This window comes from Calidris pugnax, unplaced genomic scaffold (genome assembly GCF_001431845.1).
Source record: "Calidris pugnax isolate Ruff unplaced genomic scaffold, ASM143184v1 scaffold440, whole genome shotgun sequence".
Lineage (NCBI taxonomy): Eukaryota > Metazoa > Chordata > Aves > Charadriiformes > Scolopacidae > Calidris > Calidris pugnax.
The window spans coordinates 98,211-113,766 of NW_015091165.1; the positions used below are offsets into that span (position 1 = coordinate 98,211).

A 15,556-nucleotide genomic window follows, 5' to 3' on the forward strand; every position below is an offset into this window, starting at 1 on the left:
GAACCGGGGGGGGGAGTGACGCTTCCGGGATGGGGACGCCGGTAAGAGGGGCTCCGTCGACCGGGTACCCCCGGAGGCCGGTGTGTCGTAGGAAGGAGAAGGCAGGAGGGGAGGCAGCGACAACAGGAGGGAGAAGAGGGACGACCAGCCAGCCTGGGGGTTCCCGTGGGCTCCCTCCCGCTTCGGTTCCCCCCGGTAACGGAGAGATATCCGGAGGAGCCGCCACCACGGAAGATGGTTTCACCCAAAACGGGGCCCTTCTCGCAGGGCGAACCCCTCCGGCCACCTCGGCTCAGCCCTGGCTCTCCCCGCGGACGCTGCAGTGCAGATAATTCCCCCTGTCAATACAGGCGGTTCCCGTCTTAACGGAACCGCCCGGGTATTTACCGCAGCTCCCAGGATTGAGGTATTTTAGCTCAGAATTGGGGAAAAAAAAAACCAAAACAACCCTCCTTCTGGCTCCCAGCTCTGCAGTTCTTCAGCCGCCTGCTCACCCAATGAAGTCCTACAATTACAGCACGATAACGTCCTGGCGTAGTTTTCATTATTAGATGTTTTTATTAAGAAGTGATTTCTGCGGTATTCTTTAAATGAACTGGCTTTGTTGATTTATTCAGAAAGGGAAAAAAAAAAAAAAGTAACTAGGGTGTGTTGCCTCTTTCCCACCATCTTTATGCAAATTTTTACAGACAGTCCCGTTCTTTAAAGCAGTTTGGCTAAACTAAGCCAACCACCGTGGCTATAAACCTTACAGTATTGGGTTTTAAGTGTCTTTTAGACGTGCAATTCACCGTGTAGTTCTCAGTTCTCGAGGCTTCTCCAGGACAGGTTCTCAGTACTGCATACGCGACCTCCGTACAAACCCAGAGAGGGGGAATCTCTCCGCGCTGCCGCCAGCGACGCTCCGGGCTGGCAGAGCTCTTCCTTCACCTTCCCCAGGCAGTAAATACAGCCACCACCATCTTCATCTGCAAGGCCTTCAGCAAATTCATCAAGAAACGAACAGGTTTCCAGGCAGACAGGTCTCCTGCCTTGCTTTCTCTAAGGGTGCCGTTACCGGAGAAGGTAGGAGCTGATTTCCCAGGTGCCCACAGAGGGAGAGAAATAATTTAACACATTGGTAAGACTGCACTTCTCTACCTTCAGAGGTTTCTCTGAGCAGCTCTATCCCATGTTGGGTGCTTTCACGCTGAACGTTTCAGAAGGCACTTGGTTTACTTCATGGGGCTCAGAGAAAAGCTACCAACAACAAAGTTTTTAGGAGAGTCCCCTTCCTTTCCCCCTTGCCTTCAGCTACGTATCAATTAAGAGGTCTTGAAAATAGCTCCACACTGACTCTTATCATCGGCACTGGAAATAATCCTGAGCTGCTACAACTGTGGGCTTCATTCCACCGAGAGCTGTACGCTCTCAGTCTGTTTCGGTGGCTGCTGCTGTTCATACTTCCTTGCTGAAAAAAAGAAACACTGATCAACACCAATTATACCATTTATTATACACATGCATATATACCTGCCTGCATCTATATATATATCTCTATATATACACATGTATAAATATGATAAAAATCAAGCAATAGACTTAAAAGAATGTAATTTCACCGCTTAGCCACTCAGGGGGAAGTTTGACTCACCATGTGGAACTAGTCCTTGGAAAGGCTGAACAGTGGGGTCATAGCAAAATGTCAGTAAATTAATGGCAGAGAACTATGATTTTGTTCAGGTCCCGTCATTTTAAAAAAAATAAATAAAATAAAAAAATTAAAGACTATAGCTTCAGATGACTTGAGCGACTCATTAGTCACAAAGTGGATCTCCACATCACTCATCTCCTCCACAATATTCAAGCCACAAGCTAACGACTACATTGACTCAAAATTAATCTGGTTAGCAAGGCAAAGGGAGATCAAAGAGTGGTGTGTGGTGGAGCAAACGCCAACAATGAATGCCAGCAGGCACTCCTCTGCAGGAACAAAAAAGGACGTGCTTCCTACAGAATGCAGTGGCCTGGCTTAAGAATCTTTTTATCAAATCTGTACATTTAAAAGGTGGTTTCAACTCATGAAATGTTTCTTGCCCATATTCCCTCGAGGCATGCACGTGTGGCAGAAGTAAAGCAAGTACAGGTGTTTCTCTGAATTGGACCTCTGGAACACAAGAGGCATGGGGCTCTTTCCTACCTCCATCCTGACCTTCAACATCAAGATGGGAGCGGCAACACTTGTTGGTACAGTAAAATTCTCATTTATTTTCAGTTTATGAAGCTGAATTACTTGAAATTCCACAGTACTCTCAACTTTTACAAATCCATCCATGCGTTGACAATATTCAGTCATTCCCCGCTGTTCTTAATCACAGAATGATATGGGGTTGGAAGGGACCTCTGGAGATCATCTAGTCCAACCCCCTGCCAAAGCAGGGTTGCCCAGAGCACATCACTCAGAACAGCATCCAGGTGGGTCTTGAAGATCTCCAGAGAAGGGGACTCCACACGCTCCCTGGGTAGCCTCTTCCAGGGCTCTGCCACCCTCACAGCAAAGAAGTTCCTCCTCATGTTTAGGTGGAACTTCTTATGTTCAGGTTTGTGCCCATTTCCTCTTATCCTGTCCCTGGGCACCACTGAAAAAAGACGGGCCCCATCCTCTTGACACCCTCCCTTTAAGGATTTATAGGTGTTGATCAGCTCCCCCCTCAGCCTTCTCTTCTCCAGACTAAAAAGACCCAAGTCACGGAATCATGAAATTGTCAGAACTGGAAGGGACCTCTAGAGATCATCCAGTCCAACTCCCCTGCCAAAGCAGGGTTGCCCAGAGCACATCACTCAGGACAGCATCCAGGTGGGTCTTGAAGATCTCCAGAGAAGGGGACTCCACACGCTCCCTGGGCAGCCTCTTCCAGGGCTCTGCCACCCTCACCCTGAAGAAGTTCTTCCTCAGCTTGGAGTGGAACTTCCTATGTTACAGCTTGTGCCCATTGCCCCTTGTCCTGTCACTGGGAGAGGTAACGGGCCTCAGCCTCTCCTCGTAAGGGAGATGCTCCAGGCCCCTCATCATCTCTGTAGGCTTTTGCTGTCCCTTCTCCAGCAGTTCTCTCTGGAGCTGGGGAGCCCAGAAGTGGACAGAATTCTGGACTCTGTAACTTCACCATCGGATTGGTTTTGGCAGCTGGAAGGGACTCCCAGGGCCGCTCCCTCACGCCTCCGCCCTGTGACCCCCACTCGCAGGGTACCACAGCGGTGGGGCTCCCCCTTGGTGTCCCCACTGCACGGGGACGGCCACCCCAACAGGAACCATCCCCCGGTAATCCCACAAGGCCCGGGGAGGGGTCTTTCCGTTGCCTTACCGATGGAGTACATTTCCAGCTGCTGCCGCAGGCGGATCTTCTTCATGCTGTCGTAGAAGTTGGGCTCGGGCGGCGTCTCGGCGGCCGGGGGCAGGGTGAAGATGCGCATGATCCTCCTCTTGTTCCTGCGAGGGGAGGTGGGGGCAAAGCGGTGAGAGGCCTGGCCCGGTCCGGCCCGGTCACTGGCCCCCCCATAGCCCTCCCCCCCCCGTCCCGTCCCCTCACCGGCGGGCGTAGACGAGGAGGGCCAGACTGGCCAGCACCACCAGCAGGTAGACGTTGGTGGCCTCGTTCCACGCCTCGTGCACCGAGTAGTCGATGGCGCCGCTGTCGCCCAGCCCCGCCGAGCCCGCCCCGCCGCCTCCTCCTCCTGCTCCGCCGCCTGCCCCCCCGGCCGCCGCCGCCATAGGGAAGGAGGCCCGCTGGCGGACGGGCGGGTTGGAGCGTGTCCAGAGGAGAGCCACCAAGCTGGGGAGGGGTCTGGAGAACAAGTCACACGAGGAGAGGCTGAGGGAACTGGGCATGTTTAGTTTGGAGAAGAGGAGGCTGAGGGGAGACCTCCTTGCCCTCTACAGCTCCCTGACAGGAGGGTGTAGAGAGGTGGGGGTTGGCCTCTTCTCCCAAGGGAATAATGCCAGGAGCAGAGGAAATGGTCTGAAGTTGGGGCAGGGGAGGTTTAGATGAGATGTGAGGAAGAATGACTTTGCTGAGAGGGTGGTCAGGCCCTGGAAGGGCCTGCCCAGGGAGGTGGTGGAGTCACCATCCCTGAGGGATTGAAGAACTGTGTAGACATGGCACTTCAGTGCATGCTCTAGAGCCTGAGATTATTGGGTTGTATCTGTTCATGGGGTTTTGTTTGTGGTGGTTGTTTGTTTTTTGTTTTTATTTTTTGTGTGGCTGGATTCGATGATCTCAAAGGTCCCTTCCAATCATGAAGATTCTGGTTCCAACCATGATTTCCCCTCAGGCTGCCAGCCCTTTGTGGAGAGGATATCAGTAGATGACAGTTTCTCTGCCAGGCACAGAGGATGTAACGGTACTTTCACCTCACCAGCATCTGAGGGGAAACCCGCAGGCGGGTAGAGGGCCAGCAGAGGTGTGAATGCAGCATCCCTGAACGCCAGGCAGGCCTGGAGTCAAGAGCACCTTGGTCCTCCTGGGCTGGTGCTCGCTCTGCAGTGGTGGGATCATGTGGGATGTCGCTCAGCAGTGCCTGGTGGCAAGAGAAAAAGGAGGTTCAGATTGTCACGAGCTTTCACTTCTCACACAGGAACTAAATTTGACAGTGTAGGTTGTCAAATTAGAAACAGCACGTTCTGAAAAATCTTGCCTCCCATTTTATTTATTTATTTATTTATTTATTTATTTTTGTGCCAAAATGGGAGTTGCTGGATATTCAGCTGCTGGAGCAACATAGCTTATGCCTATGATGCATACACTCCCTGTGCCAAAAAGCCCAATTCTGAGGTTATGCTTTGGCAGAAAAGGTGGACCAGAGCAAACATTTCTGTTTAGAAACTAGAAAAGTTGTCTGAACTGCTTAATGAGATGCAGATTAACTAGGTAGAGGATGTTCTAACCCATACATACAAACACACTTTTTTGGTTTTTTTTTTGTGCTGCCCAATGTGGTGTTTATGAGCTATATGACAGGCTAGGTGTGCTGTTCTTTATCCTCTCCTCCTGCTTCTTTCTATCCACCTCTGGCCCTGCAACTTCCTTTCACCATCCCTTTCTTTGGATACTAGAACTGTTACAACGTAGACATTATGGATGTTGTTCATCTCCCTTTGCGTATTTGGGGCATGTGCTTATGTTGCAGTTATTTGTCTTCACCCTTTATAAGACAATAAGGGGAAAAAATAACTGGTTTTGGGGTGTGATTTATCTAACCTATGTCAAATGCTCAGAGTGAGCCCTCAGGTGTGCTCTGACTTCTTACTGAGTAGAAGGAGTCTAGAAGGTAGAAGCAAGGTAGAAGGTATCTACCTTGCTTGGATGGCACTCACTTTCCAAATGTCCAACAAGCCTGGAGAAACACCATCCTTTGGGGAGCCATTTTCTGAGTGCAAGATGTGCCAAGTCATTCTCTTAACATGCTCCAGAACAGATTAATTTTAAGAGGCCTCAGATCATGGTATAAAAGGATATGAGTGAAAATGACAATGCAAAAAAAATAAATAATAAAAAGCTAAGGCACTGTTATCATGAGAAATGTTCCTTGCCACACATGGTGTGGGAAAGAAGAGTAGAATAGCAATTAGACATAATTCTAGGTCATTAAATTGGGATGGCACCCATGCACACAACTGTGGAAACCACCAAGAGGAAAAAAAAAAAGTCTATCAGTTATGCAACATGACACAAAACAGTTAATTAAGAATGGTTTCACAGGGATTTTAAAAAGTTTCTCATGAAGTTGAGGCTTTTTGTTTGCTTTTTTAGTATGTTGAACTTTTCTGCTAACAGGAGTGACACGAAAGTGTTCACATCTGTGGAAGCAAAGTGGAAAGAACAAACTTAAGTTACTTGGGTGCTCTTTGTATTTCACTACTACCTGTAGACATCAGTTGAGATCGGGCTTCTTTGTACGGCATGTAGAGAAGCTGTATTTAAGCTGTACCTAAAAGCACTTTTTGTATTAACCCTGCAGCTCTGCTCTGGACAACCTGGGAAGGGGCTGGAACACCCCAAGACTCTGTACCTAGTTTCCCATCCAGAAGGAACCAAGGCTTGCATCCACCAAGCATAACTTCAAGTCTCAGGGTTTTCTCTGCAGCCTCCAGCACACAGGAACGGACTCTGCCCTCGCTCAGCAGGTGCCTGATTTGTTTGATTCAATTAAATGCTTGATTTAAGGCTCAGCTAATCCACCTACCCCCAACCTGGAAGACAGGCAGAGAGAGATTTTCTTTCTCCATGTACCTCTCTGTTAGCAGATGTTAAGCAGTGGGTGGGACAGGGATGGGTGGAGGACCACAGCATCTGGCGCTGCAGTGAGTGTGACAGCCTTGCAAACCTGAGAAAAAGGGGTGATCTCCCACTTGCTGGCCTGTAGCAATGAGTTCTGGGGGTGTAGGCCTTCTGCATGACTTCCTTGAGGAATCTGGTTCAAATACCAAAGTTGCTTAACTCTTCAGCCTGGGTTAGCTTGTCCTAGTACTCTGTGTTTTCTTTTCATGGCTTGGGCTTCGGTTTCAGTCTTAGGCTCCTGAAACACCTTCAGAAATGGGAATGCAAGCCGCTGTTGAATTTGGTCAGAGCAAAGTCAGGCCTGGCAGTTGTCCTTGTGTGACCTGTCTGTGTAGATTATGTACCATATTTATTTGTAGCTTGGATGAGGTGGGATGGGGTAACCAACACTTGTGCGTGCTGTTAATGCACGAGGACATCCATTGTTTTCTATTTTCTCGTACTAAAGCTGCTCATAGGGAAAGGACTGTCATTTTGTGCTATGCCTGTATTAGCGTCTGACCTCCAGGATGCTGGCCTGGCACCAAAGCATGTAGGCACCGAACAAATAATATAGAATAATATAAGGCATTGGCATAAAGTATTGTGGCAAAATGTAGCTAATGGGAGACCCAAGCTTAGTGGCTGGATTTCCAACATTACACAGTAGCAAATAAGCCTGGGGAGTTTCAGCTATGGATCAGACAACCACTGGCAGTTGTCCTTGTGTGCAGAAGAAATGGTGTGACCTGTCTGTGTAGATTATGTACCATATTTATTTGTAGCTTGGATGAGGTGGGATGGGGTAACCAACACTTGTGCGTGCTGTTAATGCACGAGGACATCCATTGTTTTCTATTTTCTCGTACTAAAGCTGCTCATAGGGAAAGGACTGTCATTTTGTGCTATGCCTGTATTAGCGTCTGACCTCCAGGATGCTGGCCTGGCACCAAAGCATGTAGGCACCGAACAAATAATATAGAATAATATAAGGCATTGGCATAAAGTATTGTGGCAAAATGTAGCTAATGGGAGACCCAAGCTTAGTGGCTGGATTTCCAACATTACACAGTAGCAAATAAGCCTGGGGAGTTTCAGCTATGGATCAGACAACCCCTCCCAGGAACCAGCTCTTGGGGAAAGCACATAGCTGTGTGATTTAATTTTAAAAAAAAAAAAAACAAAAAAAACAACAAACAAACAAACACTAAACTAAAAAATTATCCCCCCCAAAAAACCCCAACCAACCAACTTTTGTAAAAGTAGGAACATTGTTCATTCCACAAAAAAATCTAGCATGTACTTGGGAAAAGCACCCGCTTTAGTCCCATATATTTACCAAGAGAATTGCTGAAAAAGGTCTTCCAGCTCTACGAGGAAGGAATTCACTTTTCAGAAGCCCTTAGCACCCAGCAACTACTATAAATTTGACTGAAAGCTGCTGAATACTATCAGTTTTGAAAATACACTTAGTTCATATCTGAAATGTGAATGCTGGAATCTAACAGTAAGCTTGTTCTTTTGAAAATTAGGGCCAAAAAATCTGTGTGTCTATATATAAATATGTAATTTTTAATGGATTTTGAGTTACCCAGAGCTAAACAGAATCAGAAATCGCTGAGACGTAAATATCCCTGTAATGTAAATATATTCACCATTTAATCCTGATAAATACTGGATTATAGGCTTCAGAACACAGACCAACAATTATTGGAAATCCTGTGGTCACCTCAAGTATACAGAATTTCAATTAAAATGAAACCATAAAATCCTTTTTCTTTTAAAAAAGTACAGTCTAGCATGTAATTTATTCGGATGAACCCTACAAATATATGCATTATATCATGCTAGAAGAACTTGAGAACCACTCTTTTCTTGTTCCCAGGGTCTCCTGACTGTTGGTAAAACATTATGGTCATAATGATAGAATTGGTTTACAGTTGCAAATTCTGCCAAATATCTCACAAATTACATTTGGCAAACAGCACTGCCTCTGTTTCACACAAAGATAATGACCTGAGGTTTCGTTTATGTGGCACCAAAGGAAAATATTGGTTTAGAGCTTGTGGTAGAATTTCAAAAAGTTTGTGTGGTAGTCTAACCTTTTGATACGCTTAATAGTTACCACTCTATTAAATACAGAGTAACACAGGATTTAAAAGTATCCTTCAAAAAAAGAAAAGAAGTAACCATCTTCTATTAAATAGGTTGTGTCCATTTTATTTCCTCAGCATTACCCAGACCTACGTAGCAGCTGGTCTGGCTGTGCACGCAATACTTTTTACATCTGATGGTGTCAAACACACAGGTGTTGCCTTAAAAGCTGCTGGCCTGTGCAGGATTTAGTGTTAAAGGAGTGCTTTTAGGATGTATTCTGAAACCCACGGCACACGAAGGGAAACGTGCTACTTCAGACCTGAGCCACCTAAAAAGCCTGCAGCCAGCAGGCAGTTTGGAAAGGAGAACAGCATAACCTTGACAGCGCTATTCTTTGGATGACTCCACAGAGAAAAAGAAAGGAGCAGTAGGTTTGAACTGGAGCTGGGACTCTGCTCTGAGACTGTCTATTTCCATTCTGTATCTTGTGGTACAAACTTACCTGGTAAGGGCTAAGCTTTATTAGGAAATCCACTGGGAATTTTTTCTGGCAACCTAGGGTGGTTTGGGGAACCTCCTCTGAAGCTCTCTGAAGGAGGTGAGCACTAGTAGCAGTCCTTCTCCTTGTGTGGCTTGCATCTTTGTGCAGCTTCTCTGGCTGAAGTTTTGGGATGCAAGAACAGGGATACAATAGGAAAGCTGGCAATAACCAATCCAGGAGAAGCACCTTTTGTGGGAAAGGACAGGGAATGTGGGGCTCTTGATCTGAGCTGGAGATGCAAACCAGCAGGGAAGATCATGTCCACTGGTCCATAGCTGGCTGGCGAGTGGACGAGGAGAGGGGCTTGCAGCTGTGAACAGGCCTCTTCCTGCTCTTCATCCTTTGATGTTTTCCAGCAGACGTAGAAGAGCTGCTTGTATGGAGGCAACAGAGCCCCTGAATGTTTATCCAAGACTCTCATTGGTGGTGAAAACTCAAAGGGCCAGCAGAGAGACTTGGAAATTGCATGTTGGCGGTGAAAACTCAAATGGCCAGCAGAGAGACTTGGAAATGCATGTAGGGCTGTCCTGCCTCTTTTTCCCTCCCCGTGAAGCCTTGCCTCTTCCCTTTAAGGGAAAAGAAGCTGGAAATGTGGGAAGGACACAGAATTCTTGCGGTCTTCAGATCGTGGAAGGGCTTAGTGGGGAAGAACAGGAAGACCGAGAGGGTGAAAACTCCTTTGATTTTACTGAAAGACTGGAAGGATATGGCACTCCAGCTTGGTCGAGGTTGCTTCAGGTTGAGATTTAAAAGGATGTTAAAGTCAACAAATATCATGGGAGGTAGCCCCTTCAACTGGCCTGTGTGGCTCTTCTGACAGCCCTATCTATCTGTCTTGTTACTACAGACTCACTAAGGCAAACACAGTAGGGATTTTAGGGATTTATGGAAGTTTGCTAGCAAAATACTGGCTCCAAGGCCAGATCCTGGCTATGTTTGGGCATGAGGCTGCAACTGCTAATAACTAAGGCTAAGCTGACCTTCATGCTGCCATCTAGTGTTTCCTCATAGACAGAAACCACATCCCAAAAAAGAGACTTTGAAGGTCTGTAATGCTGTATTCCGAACAAATGTCATTTATTCCTGCCGAAGTACAGCACACAACCTGAAGGAGAGGGAATGGGGAAGAGACATGCTCAAGGTGAATGTTTAGGGAGACACCTTTTCTTAAAAAAAAACCAAAAAAGTAACTATATAATCCAGGAACAGAGGAAAAAAAAGTATATAATCCAGGAATTATATAGTTACAACTATATATTATATGGTGAGAGAGAGAGGCATTATTCAGAACCAGAATTTTTCCTCATTTGGTTTTCTCTCTGGGAAATTAATACGGCTGTTTGGAAGGTGCAACAGTACGCAACACAGCAAGAATCCAAGCAGCAGCTTGTCCTACCTGAGAGAGACCAGGGCAAGAAGCTTGGCAGGTTCTTCTTGCCTGTCCTTGCTACTCTCATAAAAACACGTGGTATGTTTTCCGCCTAGCCATGGGATGCTGATATTTCTTTCAAGTGTACGTGATGGCTAACAAGAGGTAACAAGTTATTGCTGGGGGCATGTGCAAAAGATCTGACTCTTGGCCCTACAAAGCTTGATCCCCGGCTTTGAGGAACTTTAATGGGATGCTTTTCCAACTGCTGCACATCTTGGATTTGTGCTGCAACTGTAGAACTTTAACCCTAATAACAACGACTCAAGAGTGCATGGGCTGGATGATGTAATTACAAGAGAGAGCACATTGTTTTTCGCCCAGGCTTCTTTAAGGTGTTTTGAGTCAAAGTCTAAAACAAACACGAAGCATCCAAAATCGGTGTTCTCTTTTGGAGACCCTGACTCCTGAGCTTCCTGACAACCTGAGCTGGAAAGCTGTCAGGAAGGACTGCGCAAGTGAAAAATGGTAAAAATCAGCTAATATACAAAACCAGACTGCCCAGAGAGAAAGGAAAGCCATAATGAGCAGCCTTTAAAGGGTTCCTGCTGGCAATGTATGAAATCAGGTATGAATTTAGTCATTTGCAGGGAAGTTTTCCCATTTATGATAAAATTTTGGTAGCAATAGAACAGAATTGCATTTGAACATTTGAACATTATATGTACAAGCTGGCTGGGTGTTCTCAGTGCTGTGATACAACATCTTGGGTAGGTGAAAAGGAGTGTCAGCACAGCAAAGAGCAGAACCAGACTCATCAGCAGAAAGGACCATGTACTTCTCTGTTTACAAATCACCTCTCCAGTCAAAGCTGTCTCTGGCCCTTAGGTCTTTCAAGACCTAGTTCACACAACAGAAAGCCCTCAGGTGTGTAATGGTAGAGTTCCTGTGTCTCATTCATGCTGTTCCTGCTTTGTTCATTGAGAGAACAAATAACTCCCAATCCCACCCTTCTGCTGGATTAAGGCATCATTATTCTTCCTCTCCAGTGGTTGGTACCAGGCTGTAACATCCATGTAGGTACCAAAAGCTTTCTCCTAAACAAAAAACCCCAGCCTTTCTTTATGCTTAGTGGGCTTTGAATTCATAGAATCATAGAATGGTTAGAGTTGGAAGGGACCTTGAAGAACATCAGGACACCTCCCACCAGACCAGGTTGCTCCAAGCCCCATCCAGCCTGGCCTTGAACCCCTCCAGGGATGGGGCAGCCACAGCTTCTCTGGGCAACCTCTTCCAGTGTCTCACCAACCCTCATAATTCAGACCCAATAGCATTATATGCTCTGCATATAGGGCTTTTATTTACCAAAGCTCACATTTAGAGCTCGCTGCTGTGGAAGAAAGTCACATTCTCTTTCAGTTCCTTGTTCTCCCCCCTTCCACCGAGTCATGATGACGCTCAGCAAGGGTAAGTGAAGAAAAAAGAAACACTTCAATCTTTTTGCAAAATTCTCAGGATTTCTATGGATTAAAAAAGAGACTCCAGTTTTACAGCTTCATCTCCAAAGGCATCGGGGTTCACCAAAATTTGGAGTGAGCTGGGGTACTCCTTTCCGAGTGACCACTGCTTTTACTCTACGGGGAAGCGGGTGAGAGCTTTGTGGGGAAGAAATGGGGCCAAAGCCACAGGAATCAGGGCAAAGCTTGTGGGGGACGTGCCATGGTCTCTGCTCTCCAGTCCTCTGCCAATCAGTTTGAGTGGATTTAAGTTCTTTTTCTGTAATTTTTTAAGAGAGTTTTTGTGTAAAAGGTGCAAAATAAAATTTATTATTTCTTAAGGAACCAATTTCCCTCCACACCCACAGTTTCATTTCCCTCCCTCCTCCTCTTCCAATGATAAACATGCCAATAGGAATTTTTATTTAATCAAAAGGTACAAATAAAGTTATTCTTTCATTCTCCGTTCTGGGGACAGAGATGTTGCCCTTCAGGCAAGCCAAATAAATAGGAAGAACATCAACTTCAGTCTGTTGTTTGTCTCGTGATTCACTATAACATTTCCCTCGCACCAGGCATGGCTGCCTCCCGAACAAGCAGAGTTAAAACCTTCCTGTAGGTGTCTAAGACCTCTTGAGCAGAAGGCCTTTCGGCCGGGTCCTTCTTCTTACATGCTGCATGGATGTCAAACAAATGCAGTCGCACAATGTCACTTCCTTCAACGTGGCCCAAGAAAAAATTGGAGACATCCGGGATTTTCCAGATGTCTGTTTTTTCATCATAGGGAGGCATGAGGTCATCCTCAAATGGCATGTCTTCTCCATAGGGCCAACGCTGCTCAGGAGCTACAAAGTCACCCTGGAGCTCCCGGTGACCGCATTTCACCAGCTTGCCAGCACTCCTGTTCACCAGAGGCAAAGCGTCCAGATCGTTCACCAGGACGTGAAAGTCACTTGTTAGGAGGTACTGAGAGAGGACCTTGTCCAAGTCGTTGGAGTCACACATCACCAAGGTGCCCAGAGGGCTGCTGTGCAGGTACCGAATGACGCTCACGTAGTCTATAGCGAGCATCAGCCTGCGGTGCCAGGTGTTCATGCCCTTGTACTTGGGGATGTGGAGAGTTTCGTTCAGGCTCCTCAGGGAGCCTAGAGGATGGTACTCGGTGAGGATTGTGAACTGCTGCTCGCAGTAGCCAAGCAGCCGGACGACGTGCTTGCTTTGCAGTGCTTTCAGCATCTTCAGTCCGTGGAGGAAGTCCTCCTTCAGCTCGGAGTTGGTGAGCTGTGAAAGGACCACTTTGTTTTCCTTCCACTCGGAAAGGAAGACCTGAGAACACACAAGAGACATGTGAGACACGCAGAGAGCCTTCTTCCAGGGCCACAAAGATGATCCGAGGGCTGGAGCACCTCTGCTATAAGACAGGCTGAGAGAGTTGGGGTTGTTCAGCCTGGAGAAGGCTCCAGGGAGACCTTAGAGCCCCTTCCAATATCTGAAGGGAGCTACAGGAGAGCTGGGGAGGGACTCTTTGTCAGGGAGTGCAGGGACAGGACAAGGGGGAACGGTTTTAAATGGGAAGAGGGGAGATTTAGATGAGATACCAGAAAGAAATTCTTTCCTGTGAGGGTGGTGAAGCACTGGAACAGGTTGCCCAGAGAAGCTGTGGCTGCCCCATCCCTGGAGGGGTTCAAGGCCAGGCTGGATGGGGCTTGGAGCAACCTGGTGTGGTGGGAGGTGTCCCTGCCCAGGACAGGGGGGTTGGAACGGGATGATCTTTAAGGTCCCTTCCAACTCTAACCATTCATGTGATTCTGTGATTCTACTGACTGCTACCCGCTGCCACTGATCTCCGGGTCGCCGCTTAGTCACAACTGCAAATTACAGTCACCAGGCACGGTCGAGCCTTTAGGCAGAGCCATGTACCTGTCACAGCAAGCCCGTACCCATGGCATCATTACAGCAGCATTTCCTATGTTTCCTTTGGAATGAGCAATGCAGATGAATTAAAATCACTTCATACCACCCAACCAGCCAGTCGTACCCTGCCACGATTGCACTACGCTCCACAAGCGCTTCATCAGTCTCTGTGATTTTGCTTGTGTAGCTGGATGTTGGTGGGGGTCAGGGAGGTGGCCCTCCACAGGTCAGGCTCTCCTACCTGTTCTGTGCACCTCAGCAGTCGCCGTATGCCCCTGGATGTCTACAGCAATTAGCTACTGCAGGGATAATTACAACACTGAATCATGGAATTGTTGGAGTTGGAAGGGACCTTCTAGAGGTCATAGAATCATAGAATGGTTTGGGTTGGAAGGGACCTCAAAGATCATCTAGTTCCAACCCCCCTGTCCTGGGCAGGGACACCTCCCACCACACCAGGTTGCTCCAAGCCCCATCCAGCCTGGCCTTGAACCCCTCCAGGGATGGGGCATCCACAACTTCCCTGGGCAACCTGTTCCAGTGTCTCACCACCCTCATAGTAAAAAATTTCTTCCTGAGATCTAATCTGAATCTTTTTTCTTCCAATTTAAAACTATTTCCCCTTGTCCTATCATTACCCTTCCTGGCGAAGAGTCCCTCCCCAGCTCTTCTATAGGCACCCTTCAGGTATTGAAAGGCCGCTATCATCCAGCCCAACCCCCCTGCCAAAGCAGGGTTGCCCAGAGCACATCACTCAGGAGCATCCAGGTGGGGCTTGAAGATCTCCAGAGAAGGGGACTCCACACCCTCCCTGGGCAGCCTCTGCCAGGGCTCTGCCACCCTCAAAGTAAAGAAGTTCCTCCTCATGTTTGGGTGGAACTTCTTATATTCAAGTTTGTGCCCATTTCCTCTTGTCCCATCCCTGGGAACCACTGAAAAGAGTCTGGCTCCATCCTCCCTCAATCCACCCTTTAGAGACTTGTCAGCATGAATAAGGTCTCCCCTCAGCCTTCTCTTCTCCAGGCTAAAGAGCCCCAGCTCTCTCAGCCTTTCCTCATCAGGGAGATGCTCCAACCCCTCCATCATCTTTGTTGCCCTACGCTGGACTCTCTCCAGCAGTTCCCTGTATGGGCACTAATTAGCCACCAAACAGCGAAAGCTCTTTTATCCACAGGAGAGAAGAGAGGAAAAACCAAACTCACCTTTTTCACAGCGCCTTCACCCACACGCTTGAGTTTCCTGACCTCCCTGTTTATGGCTTCACAGGAGAGCCACGGGGAGCAGTTCTTGGCCGCTCCCCATTTGAAGTACCCAAACGGGCAGAGGCCGGGGTCCAGTTCAGCGCCTCCCCGGGAGACATAGAACTTGTTGAGGGACAGGTAGAGGAGGGCGTTAAGGAGCAGGACGGCCACCAGCAGCAAGGCCAAGGAGACGGAGGACACCTCCCTGGGAGCAAACTCCCTCCCAATCCAGTGTGGCTTCTTCTCCATGACCCTGCCGCCTCCCGCATCCTCCCCCGGCAGAGGCAGGCTAAGCAGGACCCTCCTCCCTGCCGGGGGGTGAACGTCCCGGGGGCTTTTTCACCCCAGGCCCACCACAGTCACCCCACAGCCTACGGGAAAGGCCGCGCCTGGCCTCCCCCGCCGTCCCCGTTAAAACGGGCCGTCAGCTCCACGCTCGTCCCCTCTGCTCATCCTCCCGCTTCCCCAGCCGGGAAGGGCTTGGGCCTGACCCCGGAAAAACCCGGTAGTGGCCGGGGGAAGGAGGGACGGGGCGCTTCCCGGCCGCGCAGGCCGGCGGTGGCGGCGGCGGCGGCGGGGGCAGCGGCGCCGCCCCGGGGCGGAGC

At 48.2% G+C, this 15,556-nt stretch overlaps 2 protein-coding genes across 2 annotated transcripts; both read right to left on the bottom strand.

Annotated features, from left to right (window-relative positions):
- Window positions 1–582: 582 nt before the first annotated feature.
- SMIM19 (small integral membrane protein 19) lies at window positions 583–3,758 on the bottom strand. The gene is made up of 3 exons (XM_014959331.1): window positions 3,567–3,758; window positions 3,342–3,466; window positions 583–1,450 (listed from the first exon to the last, which is right to left on the bottom strand). Exons 1-3 carry the CDS (start codon window positions 3,746–3,748, stop codon window positions 1,386–1,388), a joined length of 372 nt encoding a protein of 123 aa, XP_014814817.1. The 5' UTR covers window positions 3,749–3,758; the 3' UTR covers window positions 583–1,385.
- An 8,444-nt stretch (window positions 3,759–12,202) lies between these two features.
- Window positions 12,203–15,541, bottom strand: POMK (protein-O-mannose kinase). Its single transcript, XM_014959330.1, has 2 exons — window positions 14,913–15,541; window positions 12,203–13,122 (listed from the first exon to the last, which is right to left on the bottom strand). The coding sequence occupies exons 1-2, from the start codon at window positions 15,198–15,200 to the stop codon at window positions 12,349–12,351; spliced, it is 1,062 nt and encodes a 353-aa protein (XP_014814816.1). The 5' UTR covers window positions 15,201–15,541; the 3' UTR covers window positions 12,203–12,348.
- Between the last annotated feature and the right edge of the window lie 15 nt (window positions 15,542–15,556).

Bases quoted from the DNA above. Each gene is read 5' to 3' on its own strand.
- SMIM19 (XM_014959331.1), bottom strand. From the start codon at position 3,748: ATGGCGGCGGCGGCCGGGGGGGCAGGCGGCGGAGCAGGAGGAGGAGGC. The intron at 3,467-3,566 runs GTGAGGGGACGG...CTCCCCTCGCAG, and splicing joins CTCCTCGTCTACGCCCGCCG to GAACAAGAGGAGGATCATGC. The intron at 1,451-3,341 runs GTAAGGCAACGG...TCTTTTTTTCAG, and splicing joins GCTGGAAATGTACTCCATCG to CAAGGAAGTATGAACAGCAG.
- POMK (XM_014959330.1), bottom strand. From the start codon at position 15,200: ATGGAGAAGAAGCCACACTGGATTGGGAGGGAGTTTGCTCCCAGGGAG. The intron at 13,123-14,912 runs GTGAGTTTGGTT...GTGTGTTCTCAG, and splicing joins GTGAAGGCGCTGTGAAAAAG to GTCTTCCTTTCCGAGTGGAA.